Source organism: Cyphellophora europaea, assembly GCF_000365145.1.
Source record: "Cyphellophora europaea CBS 101466 unplaced genomic scaffold supercont1.9, whole genome shotgun sequence".
Lineage (NCBI taxonomy): Eukaryota > Fungi > Ascomycota > Eurotiomycetes > Chaetothyriales > Cyphellophoraceae > Cyphellophora > Cyphellophora europaea.
The window spans coordinates 97,154-116,548 of NW_008481815.1; the positions used below are offsets into that span (position 1 = coordinate 97,154).

Sequence of the window (19,395 nt, forward strand, 5' to 3'; positions counted from 1 at the left end):
GGGCCCCCTAGAAATTGAATATTCGCAATAAGTCCACCAGCGGCAAAGGTCCAAGCAGATCGTTCATTCCGTAGCTCCTCTGCGCTCAACCATGCTGTCTAGGCTTCACCTCACCATCCAAGCACACGTAGTACGCCACCGTACCATCGCCGCCCATGCCATCGTGACCCTTCATCGCCAGCAGCAGACGCTTTCCATCTTGCCACCTCTGCTCGCCAGAATCCTCCTTTGCCGCGATTGACCCCGACGGCTGCGGCGCCGCGACGTCTTCTCCGTTGCCCTCTCCTCGCTCAACACCAGCATCTTGATCTTGCTGCCGCTCAATCTCGCCCATAGATCCGTCGTCTCGGCTTGCAACCTCCTCCTTCCCGCCGCCGCTCCTTTCGACGGCGGCAGTCTCGTTCAATTCCCTCTGTCTCTGCATCAGCCACCGCCGCTTCCCCACCTCTTCTTCCTCGGGCCCCTTCACGTCCCCATCCCCAGTCCCATCTCCATCCCCACGTAAACGCACCTCGTCCCTCAAAGGTAGCGCGTCAAACACGCGACTCAGCCATGCGAGGCTTGGCTTCGCGCCGAGGCCCAGCGGGAGGACCCACTCGCGCTGCACGGCGAGATCGCTGTGGGCGTTGAGCGAGTGCTTGAGGAGGAGGGTCTGCAGGTCGGGATGGATGTAGGCGTGGCGGGGTGGAAGGCCAGAGAGGAGGATGGTGGTGGTGGTGGCGGAGTCGGTTGGTAAAGGTGAGGGGCCGGTGGTTGAGGGGAAGTCGTGGAGCGTGCCGGTTGCGGTGATGCAGTGTACCGTCAGGCTGGTCCAAGAGTGTTGATGCTGAAGGTTGTGGAGAATCTCGAGGGGCAGGGCGAGGAGGGAGCTGGTGGGGTGTGGAAGGTGGGAGGTTTGGGTGGTGATGAGGTTGGATATCGGTGAGGGCGAAGGTCGGGTTTCGGGAGAAGCAGAGAACATCATGAGTGTGTATACAAGAGGCGTACAATGGGAATCGTGATTGAAGGCGCGTGTCGGCAGCACTTGAGACAGAGTGCGCGGGGTCTCGAGAAGACGGGTGGGAGAGTTGCAAATTTATCTCGAGGAACAGACGTTCGCAAATGTCGCTAATCACGGCAAACTGAAGCTCGGGTGTGGTCGGTAAGTGGGAGGACCATTTAGTGACAATATGGTAGTCCAGACGTGCTGTACGAGAATGTCCAAGTCGCTATGCGTGAGTAGGCGATCAAGGTGCGCCACGAGTACTGATCCTCTTAGGGGCTTGGCGACAAGGCAACCAGCATTGAGGCGTCACGGGGCAGAACCTGCGGGCTGGTATTGCTCTAATACAAGCTACCATTGATCTTTCGCGGTTCAAGGAGGGCTGCGGATGCAGCAGATGGCCAGTTCTATACAGATACGGTATCCTCCGATCATGGCTCATGATGAATCACACACTTCCCGGCAGCCCAAACATTCGACAGTCTGAAACGAGCGACAACGTAATAGAGGAGATTAATATTAACTATATACAGCGTTGCCGATCTCTGGGTTCGCCGATATAAACAGTCGTCCGCTGTGACGGTGAAAAAGAAAGAGAAACCATGATACCTTGGAAGATTCGTTACCTTGTCGCAGCACTGAGATCCGCACAGTCTAGTAAGGCTCAATCAAATTAGGCAGTACTGCCGGCAACTTTTGGAGGATCCAGCCCTCCTTGAGAGACTCGCTGATTAGCTGCTGAATACACCAGAAATGAGAACGTTCACGACTTGACCTTCCTTCCAACCTTGGTCCTGGAGCGTGCGTCGTTCGTCGAGGATGCGACCTAGGTATGCAACTCGGATGCGAGCGTGTTCGGGGACCTACTGACGTTAGCTGTACCCAAATCGTTGTAGAGAATCACCTACGTCACTCTCATCCTTGACAAGTCGCGCAAGGGCTCCGACGTTCTGCGTCTTTCCGAGCGGAACGACGACATCTGGACCACCACGGTCGGACAGGCGACATTTGACTCTCATTGCATCCTTCTCGAGAGGTGCTTTGCCTTTCTCCTCTTTCGTGGGCGACGCCGGCATGGTGTCTTTCTCAAGATCGTCATCCTCCTCAATGACCTTGGCCGATTCTTGAAGATCGGTAGCGCCGACCATAGTGTCTGTCTCGACATCGTCTTCGTTGTCGGGCGCAATATTGGTCGGGTCACTCAGCACAGCAGCGGGAACGCGGTATAGATTGCCTGCTTCATCGTAGCCGCCTTCTTCCAGCCGGCCGGTTGGCAGTGTGACATTGATAGCATCTAGGATACCTTGGGCGGTAGCAAGGTCATTCTCACGTACGCTTTCAGCGACCTGCCGTAGTGCACCCCATATCTCGCGGTGACCAGTGACCCGTGTCTCGAAGAATTCGTAGCGCTCACGGCGCAGACTCGATGGGGTCCATCTGCGCGACTTGGACGCCCACGGCTTCGGCTTCTGGAGGGGTAGATTGTAGTGCTCTGCTAGTGAGACATGACTTCTTGAGCGAGAGGTTTCTTCGGACTGACGTGAGATCTGGGGCTCGAGGTTGCTTGTGCGCCGTCGCGCAGTGCTCGAGGTGGGGTTTATTGCTGTTTCAGAGGTGATGGCATGCTGCTGAGTAGGTCGTCCGGCTTGAGCAGGTGCGGCAGCTGGAGAGTCGTCGACATCGACGGGGCGGGAGCCACAGCAACCCTGTAAGAGTTGGTCACCGGCAAGTTGATGATAGCAAGGCATCCACTTACCATCTCGCTATATCATGGTCCTTAGGGCGAAGGTCGCAGTTTCAGACTGATCGCTTAGACAGGGATTCTCGATCTATGAGGTCAACGCCGATCGCCAGCCTTGCAAGTCAGATCCGCAGCAGTGAAGCAAAGGTGCGGATGCGTTGGTGAAGAGGGAGAGCAAAGACCGCGTTATCTGTGAAAGAAAGAATGCAGAGTCAACTGATCCAAGTGAGGGGAGGCGACCCAAGTGGCAAGGCGCAGTCTTGTTGGTTTCGTCGTCGATGCAGGCGAAGCGAGCGAGAAGAAATGGCACTGCAGCAAACGACTTGAACTACTGCATCTACCGGGGTATCGCGTCCCGGCGCCCAGGCGGGCCCAGATTGGTGATCGGGTGGGGCCAAGCTTAAGCCTTCCCCGCCAATGCTTCAAGCGGGCGACATGGACAGCGACGTCTGAGCATGTGCTCGAGCAACGCTCGATCATCACACCACCTGAAGCACATCCATCAGGAGAGCGCATAGCAGTAAATCCATAACAGGATCTATCTCTGACCGATCCGTGTCAGACGCTGCCCCCTAGGGCGGTCCATCTCTTCCCCGCGGCTAACAGTGACACTTGAGCGATGTGCTGTACACACCAAAGCCGTTTCTGACCCCCGGATTAGCTCTTGGACAATGCGCAAGCTGCTAGAGGTAAAGTGAGCAAATCTGAAATGCGCCCGTCGTGATGACCCACAGGCGTGTGAATGAGACGGACTCCCGGTCAACCCTTGCAGAGACTAACATGGTCGAGCATTGTGGTCGACCACGCATGCCCATGCAAATGCGGCTGTTGGGCGAGCAGATCTCTAGAAAAGGTCCCCGCGACTAGAGTGGCGAGATGATGGCACACAGAATAACGGGGTATATTCTGACGGCGTCGATGCCAGCCGGCTCAAGGACATAGAGCACGGCAGCACCAACTAGCTCCCTTCACTGCCTGCGGTACAAAGAGAGCCTGCTATCAGGGTGAGCCGACTTCGATATCCTCAAGTGCAGTTCTCGTTGACCTCTGTATATGAAGGGCTTGCATCGTTTTTGCAAACCACGCGCTCTTTGAAAGGCATGAGCTACATATATTCGCCCATATCAACATCTGTCCGTTCCTCCCTAAGCCTAATATCAACATGCCATCTCCTCCATCCACCTTCAGCAGGTGTTCAGCCTGCTTCAAGACCGAAGAAGAGATTCATCGTCCCTTACAGCAATGTGCCAGATGCAAGATAGCAAAGTACTGTGACAGAGGCTGTCAAGCAGCGGATTGGTATGAGCACAAGGCAGCTTGCCGCACTCTCATCCCTAGCACCACCGGCCACGACTCTATCTTCCCCTCAGCTACTTCCTCCGACAGTGTCAACGTCCAAATACCCGTTCCAGCAGCATTTTCGAGCACTGACGTCGACATCACCTCTCCCCCGTTCGCAAACCTCTCGGTCAACATCCTCAGGCCCTATTGTTAGCCTGAAGAGTCAAGCAACGACTTAGGCGCACAGCTAGAATGCTTTACGTTAGTTGTCAACAGGACCAGATGATGCAGAACAATTGTCCATTTTATAATTCCACTACAAATCACTCAGAAGGATCAGATAGGCGAAACAGATTGAAGAGGATGGGGTATAGAATATGTCCTGTAGAGCGACCTCAAATACTCACAGGCTTGCTATCCATTCAGGGGCTGCAGGGTGAACGCTCCCCGTGTGGCCGGCAGTAAAGAGGCTGCAAGAAATGCGTCATATCCACCATTTAATCAGTCGCTTGGCTCCTGTTCATATACAGGCGTCCGTCCTTCCCAACCATTTAAACATTACCTGAACTCCACCGCTGGACGGACACCTCTGCTCCAGGCAGGAAATGAGCCTTCATGCTTCAGCTCTAGTTGCTGATACCTGAAAGGAAGTTAGTCAACTTACTTGATAGAGGTGCAAAGGGTGGTATGGGTGCTCACTTCTCGCTTTTGGAATGGAAGTAGATGCCACTGATTTTCCCCTCCATCTGATTCAAGCAAATGTAGTAAAACCCCTCGAAGCTAGCTCCTTGGATACTCCGTAGCTTATAGTCGGGGACGAGAAAGTGCTCCTTCCAGCGCATGAAGATATGTTCTTGTTGCCACCAATCTCCACCATCGACAGGATGAACGAACTCGATGTCGTTTTTGGCGTACGCACTCAGAGGCCTCCATGCCGGGAAACGGGCCCAGTGGGTCATGTCGGTCTTGTTGGAAGCTCCCCAGCTTGGGTCCTTGGTGCGGAAGGAATGCTTCTGCTTAGGTCCGCCGATGATCTCGCCGGTGAAAAAGGTGGTGAGTTCTGGGTGGTCTGGCGTCAGTCCACAGATCTCGAGGTAGCCGGAGAGGGTGGCTTGAGCGATATCGATGGTGAGGAGAGTAACGCAGACGTTATACATCTGACGGTCTGACTGCTGAGTGCCAGTATATTTGGCGAAAGGCCTAAAGAGTGAAGACGGTATTGTGGTGGAGAGCGGCGTATGAGTGAAGTCCCAGGCCTGCGCCTCCGAGGTGCGACTCAACTCGTGATCAACTGAAGGCAAGGCACTCGACCCGGTCGACTTGGGGCTACTGGAGGGAACGGTGGGCGAGGGCGTCCGCAACTGGTTATTAACCGGAGTCTGTGTCCGTTGCGCCGGCGAGGATTCGGGCGCATTGGCGGAATTGTCTGCTAACCGCACATCGGACAAATCCTGAGCTTTGACCGCGCAGTCTTCTGACGGGGACTGAGTGTCTGGCTTGTCCTTCTCCTCATCTTCAGCCACGACCCGCGGGGGCGTAGCAGGCATGTATAAGCTCTGTTCTTGAACAAAAGACATGCCCGCAGCCGTATTATCGCTAGCCGGGGGAGACATTGCAGGAGACGTTCTCTCGCAATCTAGTATAGGTGCGACATCTTGACTTGTGGTTGGGGTGGCAGTCTGAGGGCACGCGACGGCAGATGGGGTTATATCAGTGGGGTCGGCATCAGACGAGGCATTGATCGCATGCGTGGGCATTGAATGGGAAGACTCGGCAATATCATGTGGGAGGATTGGCTGCAGTATAGGTGCCCGGATAGCAGAGGAAGGGTTTGGGCGAGTGTCGAGCCGTAAGTGAAGTCGAGCTCAATGCGCACGGCAGAAAGGATAGATGCGAAGAAGATGCAAGGCGAAGATGATCACGTTGTTGAGGTGGAGTGCACGAGGACTCGAGCACTCGAAGACTCGAAGCCACGAGCTTGAACCCAATCGGCAACTCGAGCGATTGTTAGGCCGCTCTAGCCTGACCAGTCCGGCGAGCCCCAGCGCTGGTGGCTCCCGCCCGTGGCGTCAACTGCGGGGGCGTGTCCCCGACTGTCGGAGTCCATCATCCACTGCCTGAGAAATATGGTACCCGCGGTTGAGGCTCAGCCATGAAGCCCTCTGGTCCGTTCTGTTCATCCTAGAGACATAGACTGGCCCATTGTTGTGGACGATAGTACGGATACACGGCTTAGGCCATTTGTAAGGGTTTTCGGCGGCACATACATTTCGGTGCATACGCAATATACGCTAGAAGGAGTTCCTGCATGGCTCTCGGAGCCTACTCAGATAGGCTTGATCTGGAGTCTGGGTTAGATACGGTCAACGCGAACAAATGTTACTCTCACCTTGAAGTGAAGGGAAATGAGGGAGAAAACGAGCGCCTTCAGATCTTGCACCAGGTAGTAGAAGACCCTCAGCCCCTCCGGATCTGCAGAGTCAGTCACGTCCACAAGTGAGCCAATCTTCGCAGTCTAGTGAACAGTCAGCGGTGTGGTGTCCGTCATGCTGCGCCTTATCGATCCTCACCTCGAACTGAATATGCTCGCTGCCCACACGAATCTCGAGTTCTTGCCTGCCATCCTTGTTCTTTTGCGGCCACTTAGAGTCGTCTTCTTTCATGATTTCGCTGTCTTTTATGATACGCTTGATCTCCTGGATCATGAGCGCCGAAACGGACACTGCAACTCATGTCAGATGAATGTGTGTGCAGCATGGCTACAAGACGCACTTTCTTTGCGGATGAGCGAGTCATTGCGGTAGTTGGAGTTGTTGGCATAACGGGCGGTCGCGCTCCGTCCGTCGCCAATAACACGAAAGTCGAACTCTGCCGTTGTTATTTCGTGCCCTGAAGTTCATTCATCGTGGCAGACTCACCAAGAAACTCGTGACCAAAGCGGCCTGAGTGACCAGAGCTAGACTCATCAGAAACCGCGGTTCAGACATGCAGGGCTGCGTCGCTTACTAGTAGCGAATATAGAAGGGTTCATGGGACCCATCCATGTTTGCGAGTCCGAGTCCGATTGCGACCGCGTACTGCTACTCGGATTTGGCGATACACTACATGGTCGTTTCGAGAAAAGAGGGTTGAAGACTGCGCCCGCAGCCGCACTCAATGCCAAGGCTGCGTTGCGACTCCGCTGCATCCACAAAGTGCAGCGCGGCCAACATGCCACCATGGCCTTGACGACAACGTCCTAACATCCCCTCAATCTCTCTCAGAACACATTCATTACATCGTCCGCTGGTACACAGCCCCTGCCGCTAGTCTCGCCCGCCCAACCGAACATGCGCTGAGCGTTCACGACAGTCCGATCACGTCTGCCACCTCATCCCTCCTTGACCGAGTCCGACGTCCTCCCGTGCTCAGCGCGACCGCGCTCCTGCTGCAGCCATGGCCTTCCTTGACGGTGCCTACAGTATGGTCCATATGGACAATGCAGCGGACCAGCCGAGCCAACAGGATCTGAAGACGCAGCTGGAAAAAGGGACAGATGAGACCAAAGTTGACACCATGAAGAAGATCCTCACCATCATGCTCAACGGCGACCCCATGCCTAACCTGCTGATGCACATTATTCGATTTGTGATGCCCTCGAAAAGCAAGCCGCTCAAGAAGTTACTATACTTCTACTATGAGATTTGCCAGAAGCTGGACGCCAATGGCAAGTTGAAGCAGGAGATGATCCTCGTCTGGTAGGTCAAGAATGTCCCAAGGAGGCTCAAGACTAACGCTGGGTAGCAACGGCATCCGCAACGACCTCCAACATCCTAATGAATTCGTGCGAGGCAACACTTTACGCTTCCTTGCCAAATTGCGCGAGCCCGAACTGATCGAACCCCTACTCTCCGCCGCTCAGACCTGCCTGGATCACCGCCATGCCTATGTACGAAAGAATGCTGTTTGGGCTCTCGCTTCCGTCTATCAACATGCTCAAAACCTCATTCCGGATGCGCCAGACATGCTACAGACGTTCCTTGCCGGCGAATCAGACACTACCTGCAAGAGAAATGCTTTTGCTGCCTTGATGTCCATCAGTCATGACAAGGCCCTGGAATATCTGAGCGGTGTTCTAGATGGCGTACCGAATGCCGATGAACTACTCCAGCTTGTTGAACTCGAATTCATTCGAAAAGATGCTGTCCAAAACCAGGCCAACAAGGCCCGCTACCTCAGACTGATTTTCGACCTCCTTGAAGCAAATGCCAGCACCGTCACCTATGAGGCTGCCACTTCCTTGACATCTCTCACGAGCAATCCGGTTGCTGTAAAGGCAGCAGCTGGCAAACTTATCGAGCTTAGCATCAAAGAGGCGGACAATAATGTCAAGCTTATTGTTCTTGACCGCGTTGATCAACTCCGGAGACGGAATGAGGGTGTCCTTGATGATCTGACCATGGAGGTTCTTCGCGTGCTTTCCAGTCCAGATCTTGACGTCCGAAAGAAGGCTCTTGGTATTGCTCTTGAGATGGTTTCAAGCAAAAACGTCGAGGAGATTGTCATGCTCCTGAAGAAGGAGTTGAGCAAGACGGTGAACGAGCAGTATGAGAAAAACAGCGAATATCGTCAACTGCTCATCCAGTCCATTCACCAATGCGCGATCAAGTTCTCTGAGATCGCTGCTAGTGTGGTGGACGTGCTCATGGACTTCATTGTCGACTTTAACAACAGTGCCGCTGTGGACGTCATCTCGTTCGTCAAAGAGGTGGTGGAGAAGTTCCCTAAGCTTCGTTCCTCGATTGTGGAAAGGCTCGTATCTACTTTGGGCGAGGTGCGAGCTGGCAAGGTCTACCGTGGTTCGCTCTGGGTTGTCGGTGAGTACTCGCTCACGGAAGAAGACATCCGAGAGGCGTGGAAACGGATCCGATCTAGCATTGGCGAGATTCCGATTCTAGCCAGCGAGCAGCGCCTACTCGAGGAACACGTTGATGGCGAGGATCCCGAGACGAAGCAGGTCAACGGCACGAAAACATCGTCTTCTAGCCGCAAGGTACTTGCGGACGGCACATATGCTACCGAGAGTGCTTTGACCAGCGAATCGACCGCAAATGCTCGGCTAGAAGCTGTCAAGGCTGCTTCGAAACCACCCTTGCGACAGCTAATTCTGGATGGCGATTATTACCTTGCGTCTGTACTATCGTCTACCCTGACCAAACTTGTGATGCGACATTCTGAAATTTCATCGTCGCAAGAACGAACGAACGCGTTGCGAGCAGAAGCCATGTTGATCATGATCTCCATCATCCGTGTTGGCCAGTCGCAGTTTGTCAAGGCTCCCATCGATGAAGATTCGATCGACCGAATCATGTCTTGTGTGCGGTCCTTGGCCGAGTTCTCTGAGCACAAGGAACTCGAGACGTCGTTTCTCGATGACACACGGCAAGCTTTCCGAGCCATGGTCCAGGTTGAGGAGAAAAAGCGTGCTGAAAAGGCCGCGGTGGAAAAGGCGAAGACTGCTGTGCAAGTCGATGATGTGTTTTCAATACGCCAACTCACCAAAAAGGGGGCCGGCGATGGGGCCGATGAGATTGAAATTGATCTGGAGAAAGCGACAGGGGGAGACAGCGCCTATGAAGACTTGTCGTCCAAGCTCAGTCGCCTAGTTCAGCTGACCGGCTTCTCAGATCCTGTCTACGCCGAAGCATACGTCAAAGTGCATCAGTTTGACATCATCCTGGATGTGCTCCTTGTTAACCAGACACAAGACACACTACAAAATCTGTCGGTAGAATTTGCGACGCTGGGCGACCTAAAGGTGGTGGAACGACCAACGACGCACAACCTTGGACCGCAGGACTTCTTGAACGTCCAGTCTACAATCAAAGTCTCCAGCACGGACACAGGCGTCATATTCGGCAATGTTATCTACGACTCCCCGTCGGGTACCGATACACGCGTGGTAATTCTCAACGACGTGCATGCGGATATCATGGACTATATTCAACCGGCAACTTGCACCGAGTCGGCGTTCCGAACCATGTGGACCGAGTTTGAATGGGAGAATAAGGTCAACATCAACAGCAAATCGTCATCGAAGACGCTTCGCGAGTTCCTTGACCATCTGATGAAGAGCACGAACATGACATGCCTTACTCCAGATGCAGGATTGAAGGGTGACTGTCAGTTCTTGAGCGCCAATCTCTACGCGCGGAGTGTTTTTGGTAAGTACTAAGAACGTGCTGACTGACCGACATTGCTAACACGCCTGCAGGGGAGGATGCATTGGCGAACTTGAGTATTGAGAAGACAGCGGACGGTAGTATCGTGGGCTTTGTGCGGATACGATCTCGATCGCAGGGTCTGGCATTGAGTCTGGGGTCGCTTAAGGGGCTGAAAGCCGGGACTTATTGAGGTAGATTACCAAAAGTCACGTCACGAGATACGACGGCGGGTTACATTAGATACGAGCACTCACTCGTATAGTATCACCTCGTCTTTCAGGCTTTTCCTGGAGGCAGAAAGACTGCGTGTAGAGTAAATCGAGGCGAGCTACGTGATAGCCGTTCACGAGACTGAGACCTGCTGCAGAAGTATTCGAGGCATAAGCAAGATACGGAGTACAGCTGATGCGAATACCTGATCCCCGGTCTGCGGAGTAATCACTCGATTTGGCAACTTGCAACGGCGACAAACACGGCCGGCCAGGCCGGCACCGCATGGTCTCACCCCAGCGTTACTGGCGCGGGCCATGTCTACTCTCGCTTCGCGTGTCGTTCTTGATTTTCCTTCTTCATTGCCGTTGCAATGGCCGCCGAAGACCCATTCACAGATCATGCCGCCCTCGAGTCTTCGAGCGGAGAACGAGATCTGGTTGCTTCGGCCACGCTCGCCGTCAGTCGCAACGCGACGCTCACTCTCGGGACGGACTCGTTGATTCTGCTTGATGAAGGGCTCTATGGCTCGTCCCAGACCCGCTGCTGTGGACTGCTTCCAGATCGTACGTCTCGTTGCGGTCGTGCTGTTCCTGCTCGCACCATCTGACATGTCTACCGTTTAGGCACCGCCAATACACGTTCAATCCCGTACTATAATATCCTATGGGCAGAAGTGACCAAGATCGAACTTGTCATCCACTATGCGAAGCCCAGCAAAAAGAGCGTCAATGTTGCCTACATTCATTACCCTTTCGAAACCGACTCGGATGAAGCCACCAAATGGGTCACGAGATTGATGGATCGCGCGTATGGCGCTGCGAAGAAGATGAAGCGGATAAAACTTCTGATCAACCCGTTCGGTGGCACTGGGAAGGCGGCAAAGTTATACACATCACGTATCGAGCCGATTTTCGCCGCTGCGAAATGTGAGGTGGACGCTGAGCGAACAGCCTACTCCGGCCATGCCGTTGATATCGCCTCGAAGCTGGATGTGGATAGCTATGACGTGCTTGCCTGCGCTTCTGGAGATGGTCTGCCGCACGAGTGCTTTAACGGTCTTTCCAAGAATCCGCGAGCCGATGCTTTGCAGGAAATCGCTGTAACCCAACTCCCATGTGGAAGTGGCAATGCTTTCAGTTGGAATTTCAACGGCAGTGGGGACCCAGCTATTGCGGCACTGGCTGTTGTCAAGGGCATACGCTCTCCATTCGATCTAGCGAGCGTGAGTCAAGGTGATAAGCGCACGCTTTCTTTCCTTTCCCAAACGATAGGTATTGTTGCCGAAAGCGATTTGGGCACCGACAACATTCGCTGGATGGGCGAGGCGCGCTTCACTTACGGCTTCCTGGTACGACTGCTGGGCGAGCAGCTGTACCCTTCAGAAATCGCCATGAAAGAAGAGATCACGAACAAGGACGAGATCAAAAAGCATTTTGCACGTGAAGCGCAAAAGAAGCTGCCCCTGGATTGGGAGCTCACGCGAGAACGAGGGTTGCCCGCTCTGCGATATGGAACGATCAACGATCCTATACCTACAGGCAATGGCTGGACGCCGATGCGAGACTACCACAAGTTGGGCAATCTGTACAGCGGTAATATGTGCTTCATGGCTGCCGATGCGCCATTCTTTCCCGCGTCACTTCCCTCAGATGGTCTTCTCGATTTGGTCACGATCGATGGTGATGTTGGACGGCTCAAGTCGGTCAAAATGTTACTGGCTGTGCCAGAAAACAACTTCTTCGACATGGCGCAGGTCAATGTGCGCAAAATCAGCGCGCTCCGTGTTATACCCAAGTACGGCAAACATGCCCCGAACGCGAAGCCGAAGAAGGGGTCTCACAACGAAGACGGCGGCTATTTCAGCGTGTGTGGCGAGAAGTTCCCTTTTGAACCGTTTCAAATTGAGATCCACAGGGGCATTGCCACGGTCCTTAGCAAGCGGCCTGGCCTGTATGAGGGTCCGGGCCCGAAAGGGTGGGAGGAACTCGTGCAGCAAGATCAAGAAGGGGAGGAGACGAGCGGCGTTTAGACGAGGACGCAGGGTCCTTGACGTTTGTGAGCATTTCGATATGATACCCCACCGGTGTATGGCCAGACTACACAGCATCATCAGGCGTCAATGAACATTTCAGCATCATTGATGCGATGGCAGCCTCTTGGCTCGTATTTTACGTGCTAATGCTTGGAAGCCCACTGGAAATATTCTCAAACAGGACGCGGGCTCAACTGATCCGCGTAGGTTGTGGTCTGCTTTGTCGCCAAAAAGCGACTGAAGGCTTCCAGGCTCATTTTTGCTCAGCCTGCCCGTTCCATGATTGTGATAGCCACGTCCGTGCCGCGTAGGGTGGACGGGTGCGTTCGAGCCAGGGGATATTTGCCGGAGGTCACCATCTACCACATTTTGACGACAGCGGCCAGAAGGGTCTAGTGCATGCAGTCTCACTCGAGTATCTCAGCACCCGGCCCAGACATCCCGGCTGAATACAGGAACTCTTTTATCGAGCAACAGCGGCACCGCCAGCTTGATTTCGGTGGTGGAATTCTGGCTAAATTCAAGCAATGGCTTGGCAATCCGACCAAGCGACAGCGGACTACCGCCCGTCGAAGCATAGATAATTCTTGGCCTCTCCAGGGAGATTGATCATTCGGCGGAGAGAGTCAGCCAAGTCCAGGTCTTTGCCACTTCGGGGTTGGAGTGAAAACCTGGGGTTCCGGGGGCCCATGCAGCATCCTTGCCTACCTTCGTACTCCAGATCGTCCAGGTTGAGATCCCTGGACTCGGCATGGAGCCACTGGTCCATGTGGTCGAGATCGCGTCCTCGTCTCCCGCTACTGGTCCCGCCTGTGAACGACCACCAATCGTTACTCATACATATGAGCTGGGTGTCCTAGACTTGAGGATTTTCGGCTGATATCGAGCATGCTTGAAGCTCGACTTCCACTATATCTACTCACTGCTTGTCCCTCAATGACTGCCAGGGCAACCCTCAGTCGGCATTCTCCTTAGCCAATACCCTCGTCATGGGACTCTTCGACATCCCCAGCTCGAAGGGCAACGGTCTGGTGCCTGAGAGGCCACCAAAGGGCCACTTCTTCTTTGCTGGCCGCACCTTTCCCCGAGTCAAGTGGTGGAGAAATGGTCGTCTTCGGAAATTATACTTCGTGAGTCCCAGATCTCTGGCTGTTCTAGCGACTATCCTACTGACCCCAACGTAGTACATCGTCATCCTCGTCCTAACCAACACGGCAAATGGCTTCGACGGTTCCATGATGAACGGTCTTCAAGCACTTCCCTACTGGCAAGAGTACTTCGACTACCCCAAAGGCTCTATCCTGGGCTTCTTCAATGCCTGCATGTCTCTCGGTTCTCTCATCGGTCTCCCCTTCTGCCCCTTCATCGTCGATCGATACGGCCGCAAAATGGGTATTCTGATCGGCAGCCTTTTCCTCATTCTCGGTGTGGCGCTGCAATCTGCTGCCTCTGGTTTCGGCATGTTCGTCGGCGGCCGCTTCTTGCTCGGTTTCGGCATGTGCATTACGCTCTCTTCTGCGCCGCTGTTGATCGCCGAGCTGTCGCACCCACAGGATCGTGCTATTCTGTCCACTTACATGGGCTGTACATACCACTCCGGCGCTTTCATTGCCGCCTGGACGACCTACGGCACCCTGAAAATCCCATCGAACTGGGCTTGGCGCCTGCCATCGCTGTTGCAGTGCGTTTGCACTATCATCATCCTCTGCTTCCTCTACTGGATCCCGGAGTCTCCCCGTTGGTATGTGGACAAAGACATGCCTGAGAAGGCGCTTGATGTCCTCGCCTACTACCACGCCGATGGCAACAAGGATGACGAGTTCGTTCAACTCGAGTACACCGAGATTCGAACTGCCCTCGCGCTCGACAAGCAAATGGACCGCTCTTCGCGATGGACCGATTTCCTCAAGACCCCCGGCAACCGCAAGCGTATTGGTCTCATCTCCGCAATTGGTCTCTTCTCTCAGTGGTCCGGCAATGGCATCATCTCGTACTATTTGTCCAAGGTTCTCATCAGTATCGGCATTACCTCTCCCAGCGAGCAGCTAGGTCTCAACGGTGGCATGAAGGCTGCCGCTCTTGTGGTCAACTTTGTATTTGCCCTTTACGTTGATCGATTTGGTCGCCGGCCTATTTATATGATTTCGACGGTTGGCATGCTCGTTGCCTTCACCATCATCACCATCATCTCCGCACGATATGCTATCACTGGTATGGATGGGTTGGGCAACGGTGTTGTCGCCATGATCTTTTGTGAGTTTACCTCCCGTACCTCTTACGCGACCTCCATCGCTGACTGCTCTTAGTCTATGACTTCTTCTACAACTTCAAGTCCGGCTTGATGTCGACCTACACTACGGAAATCCTGCCTTACGGTCTTCGCGCCAAGGGCTACGTGTGGCTGAACTTCACCGTCACCCTTGCTCTGGTACGACATATGCTACCCAACGAGTCTTTCTTCGTGCTAACAGCTTACCTAGTTCTTCAATCAATACGCCAACTCGCCGGCCCTCGATGCCCTTGCATGGAAGTACTACATCTTCTACTGTGTCTTCCTCGCCTTTGAAGTTGTCATCATCTACCTGTACTTCGTGGAGACACGCTACACCCCCATGGAGGAGATTGCGAAGTACTTCGATGGTCCCGACGCCGGTGTGGCACACGTGGCCGAGATGACCCTGCAGCAGCGAGAGAAAGAGACCGAGGAGGAGGGCAAGTCGACGGTTGGAGTGCAGGAGGTGGAGGTCTCCACTGAGCGTAACAATACCGTGAGATGAATGGGTTCCAGGTACAATCTTCATAGCCGAATTCGAATTGGGCTAGCAGTGCTACAGAGTGAGCTATAGGTTTCCTCAGCAGTTAGCACTCTGATGAAATGCCGCATGGTGGTCTCTTCACGTCGCCCCTCCGTTACCGCCCAACCCTGAACAGCCTGCCTCGCCTGCATTATACCCCATCGCCCAAGCAGCGTCTGATTGGCATTTGCGATCCGCGGACGGCTCGTGGCATCACTGCTGTTGAGTAAGCATCGATTTGTATTCGGCAGGACACCGGGACAATGAATATGTCGCTCCTCTGCAGTCCGTGTGTCTGGATAAGGAGATCATGGGCGCTCTTTATGACCGCAGACACGAACACACGTCTTGGCAACGTCCTCCGAGTTTCGGACTTTGTTCCGGAAAGCTTCGTTGCTCGATCCTCACCTCGGGTATGGCATCAGCTCCGCAAAACTTCACGGCTGTAAATATATCTTGCTCAGCCTAACATACGTTACATTTGATGAGTTGCAGATGTAGTCGTCGGAACGCGTTGGATCTCCGCCTGCACTAAGACTACAAAAAGCGTACATCCTCGGAACACTTGGCGTTTGCATGACAAGCCACACGCCGTTCTATCGGACCACCACTACGCTGGACACGAAAGAGACCGAAGTTGTGGGCTGATATGGCGCCTCAGCTTTATACCCCCCCGCCCAACTTCAAGAATTTTCTCGATGACTATCGCAATACCGTCAACAAGCGATTTGGCTTATCGCTACGAGACTACCATGAGCTGCATCGCTTCTCGGTCGATAGACCCAACGATTTCTGGCTGTCCCTCTGGGACTTTCTTCCCATAAAGGCATCGGTCCAGCCCAAGCGGGGTGTCGACGAATCTATACCAATAGACGAGATCCCACAATTCTATGAAGGCTCACGCCTGAACTACGCCGAGAATCTCCTGTCCCGGACAGGACATAATATTGCCGTCAAAGCCATCAACGAGGAGAACCAGTGGAAAGGAGAAGAAGCCAGCTGGGATGAGCTGAGGGAACGGACACGTACGTTCGCTGATGCGATGAAAGCGACTGGGTTGAAGAAGGGGGACGTGGTCTGTGTTATCGGAGGTAGCACCATCAAGTCACTGTGCCTGCTGCTAGCTGCGGCGTCAATCGGTCTGATCTATTCGTCATTTGCCACCGACGCTGGCGAGCGTGTACTACTCGACCGCATTGGACAGCTGAAGCCGACGGTCTTGTTTGCGGAGTCTGCGTATAGCTACAACAGCAAACGGCACAGCATCACAGACCGGATAAATGCTGTCTGGTCACAGGTTGAGAAACCAAACGGGGCCGAGATTGTGGGGACTTCACATGATACCCCAGAAGGCTGGTCCCCGTTCAGAGATTTCCTTGGACGAGGCACAGGCGCCAAACTGGAGTTCGCCCAACTACCCTTCCATACACCGTTCGTAGTCATGTTTTCCTCTGGCACCACCGGTACTCCCAAAGGTATCGTACACTCGCAAGGCGGCTTGATAGTCAACGGAATGAAAGGTCAGTTACCTGTTGCTTACTACCAGAATGGTAAGATCCGCTGACAGATGTTGCAGAGCATATGCTCAACTACAACCACAGACCCGGTGCGGTGCACTTCCACTATGCCGGAATAGGCTGGACACTGTGGAACATCATGATTGGGGCCTTGTTCACAGGCGCGCAGATCGTGCTGTATGATGGCTCGCCGTTCTACCCTACCGCCGAGAAGTGCCTTGAAGCGATCATGAACCAGGGAGTGACATCGTTTGGTGCAGGCCCACGGTACTTCTCGGAGCTGCAGAAGGCCGGCGTGTATGCCAAGCCATATGTGTCCAAGGTTGACAAGATCCCCAGTGCCGGTGCGCTGCTCACAGCTTCAATGTCAAAATGGATCGTCGAGTCGTTCGGACCGATTTGCCAGATCTCTACATCGGGAGGCACAGAGCTGTGTGGCAACTTCGTTCATGGAACCCAGACTCTGCCCGTCTATGCAGGCGAAAACGCCGTCAAGTGCCTGGGCATGGACGTCGACATCTTTGACACGGAGGGGAAACCCGTACCAGCAGGCGAGAGTGGAGAGCTCGTCTGCAAGAAACCGTTCCCAAACATGCCGGCTATGTTCTGGAACGACCCAGATGGTAAACGCTACCACGCTGCATACTTCGAAAAGTACGACCACGTATGGACGCATGGCGATTTCATGCATCAGAACCCGAAGACCGGTGGCCTCATCATCTCCGGGCGCAGTGATGGCGTTCTGAATCCTTCTGGCATTCGCTTTGGCAGTGGGGAGATTTACAGTATCCTCGAGCGCGACTTCAAAGGTCAGATCGTGGATGCAATCTGCGTCGGGCAGCAACGCGAGACAGATGCAGCTGAGAGGGTGTATCTGTTCCTACAGCTGCCCAGCGAGAAAAGAACAGTGCCGAAAGAACTCGACGAGGCCATTAGGAGGCAGGTTGCAACGGACCTCAGTAGAAGGCATGTCCCACATTTCATCTTCGCCGTCAAACGGATACCGTATAATGTGAACGGGAAACGGCTTGAGATCCCACTGAGGGCGGTCATATCGGAAGGCGAGCAGGGTCTGACGAAGCGAAAGTTTACTGCGGAGGAGAGGGAGGTGCTGGAAGAGTACCTGCCATTTTTTGACATAGAGAAGCTGACGGATGATGGGAACCTGAAGGCGAAGCTGTAAGATCGGCTGCACTGGAAGATCGGCTGCACTGGTATCTTGAAGACTGTACGTATCACAACTTTGAATCCGTCCACTTCGCGCTCCGCTTCTCCCTGAAAGCCGCCAAACCTTCCTTGGAGTTCTCACTCTTCATCAACTTATCATACATCTGGTCATGCGTGATCTGGAACGCCCGCTCCACGCTCGCCGTCTCCCACGCTTCCCTCAGTGCGGCCCTCGTGACGATGATGCCGTCCGGCGAGTTCGCCGCCAGCTTCTTGGCCAGCTCAAGCGTCTCCTCTAGCACGGTCTCCGGCGACATGGCGATCTTGCCAATCAAACGCAGGTCCAAGGCCTCCTTTGCACTGACCCGACGCCCTGTTAGCGCAATCTCGCTCGCGGCCTGTAGGCCCACGGTTTGCACCAGCCGGGGCAGACCGCCGCCATAGGCGTAGACGCCGACGAGGATCTCCGGCAGGCCGAACGACGCCTTGGGACTGGCGACTGTGATATCACTTGCAGAGATGTCAGCCGTGGTGATACTGTGATAGTGAGTACGGGTTCCCATTCATACCAATTCAGCACAATCTCAAAGCCGCCTCCCAACGCCAGGCCATTGACGGCAGCCAGCACGGGCTTCTTGCCCCTCCTCCGACTGAAGCCACCAAAACCCGACGGCGGATGCGCGTGCTTTGCCAGCTCGGGCCCATCGCCACCGAGCAGTTTCGCCTTCTGCGCCTCCTCGATCTCAATCAAGTCCGAGCCGGCGCAAAAGGCCTTCTGCCCGGATCCCGTGATGACGGCGACACGTAAGGAAGGCTGCTCGTCGAACCACTGCCAGAGTGCGTCGAACTCCCAGTTCATGCCATGGGTGATGGAGTTGTGCTTCTTGGGGCGGTTGAGCGTAACTAGAAGGATGTGAGGTGCGGGAAACGTGATGAGCGTGTCGGTTACGGGCGGGGGGCGGAGGTGGCCCATGCTTGCCCGGCGGTTGCGCTTGAAGCAGGGCGGAGGTATGTTGCTTGTCTGTGATTGATTGTCTGTAGCTCTCAACACTTTCCAAGACACGGCGAGCAAGACCAGAGCTTTCGCAAGACCCGGATCAGGTGGCCGAGGTTGGATGTTGCTGACATAAACTTGAGCTGCGGGGGATTTTCGCCAAGAGCAACAGAGCATTACGCTGGTATCTTCATTGGCTTCACCACACGACATGCATGTAGTTACTGTCGCCAGGACACTGTAACAAGGAGATCGACGATCAGGGTCACGGAAGATAGTTGTGTTAGTCGTGCATCTACCGAAATGGCCTGGAGGAATAACCTGGTCGCTGCCTTCAGTTCCAGCCAATCAGAAAGCAGGATCTCAGGCAGTGAATGCTGGCCACTGTGTCGCAGTTGGTGCGGTCTCCCAATTGCTTGCCAGGCATTCAGGAGTCAACTATACGCTCTCACGGCTCGGTGTATAGTTCC

General features: G+C 54.3%; 9 protein-coding genes across 9 annotated transcripts; 4 read left to right on the forward strand and 5 right to left on the reverse strand.

Moving 5' to 3' along the window:
* Window positions 1-85: 85 nt before the first annotated feature.
* Window positions 86-961, reverse strand: HMPREF1541_08491 (uncharacterized protein; the record flags this gene model as incomplete). Its single annotated transcript, XM_008722810.1, has 1 exon — window positions 86-961. The coding sequence occupies one exon, from the start codon at window positions 959-961 to the stop codon at window positions 86-88; it is 876 nt and encodes a 291-aa protein (XP_008721032.1).
* Window positions 962-1,713: 752 nt separating this feature from the next.
* Window positions 1,714-2,741, reverse strand: HMPREF1541_08492 (uncharacterized protein; the record flags this gene model as incomplete). Its single annotated transcript, XM_008722811.1, has 3 exons — window positions 1,714-1,845; window positions 1,891-2,688; window positions 2,739-2,741. 3 exons carry the CDS (start codon window positions 2,739-2,741, stop codon window positions 1,714-1,716), a joined length of 933 nt encoding a protein of 310 aa, XP_008721033.1.
* Window positions 2,742-4,562: 1,821 nt separating this feature from the next.
* Window positions 4,563-5,617, reverse strand: HMPREF1541_08493 (uncharacterized protein; the record flags this gene model as incomplete). The annotated part of the gene is made up of 2 exons (XM_008722812.1): window positions 4,563-4,644; window positions 4,704-5,617. The coding sequence occupies 2 exons, from the start codon at window positions 5,615-5,617 to the stop codon at window positions 4,563-4,565; spliced, it is 996 nt and encodes a 331-aa protein (XP_008721034.1).
* Window positions 5,618-6,357: 740 nt separating this feature from the next.
* Window positions 6,358-7,048, reverse strand: HMPREF1541_08494 (uncharacterized protein; the record flags this gene model as incomplete). Its single annotated transcript, XM_008722813.1, has 5 exons — window positions 6,358-6,519; window positions 6,575-6,726; window positions 6,777-6,872; window positions 6,923-6,960; window positions 7,011-7,048. 5 exons carry the CDS (start codon window positions 7,046-7,048, stop codon window positions 6,358-6,360), a joined length of 486 nt encoding a protein of 161 aa, XP_008721035.1.
* A 391-nt stretch (window positions 7,049-7,439) lies between these two features.
* HMPREF1541_08495 (uncharacterized protein) lies at window positions 7,440-10,397 on the forward strand (the record flags this gene model as incomplete). The annotated part of the gene is made up of 3 exons (XM_008722814.1): window positions 7,440-7,741; window positions 7,788-10,207; window positions 10,258-10,397. 3 exons carry the CDS (start codon window positions 7,440-7,442, stop codon window positions 10,395-10,397), a joined length of 2,862 nt encoding a protein of 953 aa, XP_008721036.1.
* A 393-nt stretch (window positions 10,398-10,790) lies between these two features.
* Window positions 10,791-12,449, forward strand: HMPREF1541_08496 (uncharacterized protein; the record flags this gene model as incomplete). Its single annotated transcript, XM_008722815.1, has 2 exons — window positions 10,791-10,983; window positions 11,044-12,449. 2 exons carry the CDS (start codon window positions 10,791-10,793, stop codon window positions 12,447-12,449), a joined length of 1,599 nt encoding a protein of 532 aa, XP_008721037.1.
* Window positions 12,450-13,441: 992 nt separating this feature from the next.
* On the forward strand, window positions 13,442-15,229 carry HMPREF1541_08497 (uncharacterized protein; the record flags this gene model as incomplete). The annotated part of the gene is made up of 4 exons (XM_008722816.1): window positions 13,442-13,582; window positions 13,637-14,705; window positions 14,759-14,880; window positions 14,933-15,229. 4 exons carry the CDS (start codon window positions 13,442-13,444, stop codon window positions 15,227-15,229), a joined length of 1,629 nt encoding a protein of 542 aa, XP_008721038.1.
* Window positions 15,230-15,896: 667 nt separating this feature from the next.
* HMPREF1541_08498 (acetoacetate-CoA ligase) lies at window positions 15,897-17,947 on the forward strand (the record flags this gene model as incomplete). Its single annotated transcript, XM_008722817.1, has 2 exons — window positions 15,897-16,767; window positions 16,824-17,947. The coding sequence occupies 2 exons, from the start codon at window positions 15,897-15,899 to the stop codon at window positions 17,945-17,947; spliced, it is 1,995 nt and encodes a 664-aa protein (XP_008721039.1).
* A 52-nt stretch (window positions 17,948-17,999) lies between these two features.
* HMPREF1541_08499 (uncharacterized protein) lies at window positions 18,000-18,904 on the reverse strand (the record flags this gene model as incomplete). The annotated part of the gene is made up of 2 exons (XM_008722818.1): window positions 18,000-18,441; window positions 18,501-18,904. The coding sequence occupies 2 exons, from the start codon at window positions 18,902-18,904 to the stop codon at window positions 18,000-18,002; spliced, it is 846 nt and encodes a 281-aa protein (XP_008721040.1).
* Between the last annotated feature and the right edge of the window lie 491 nt (window positions 18,905-19,395).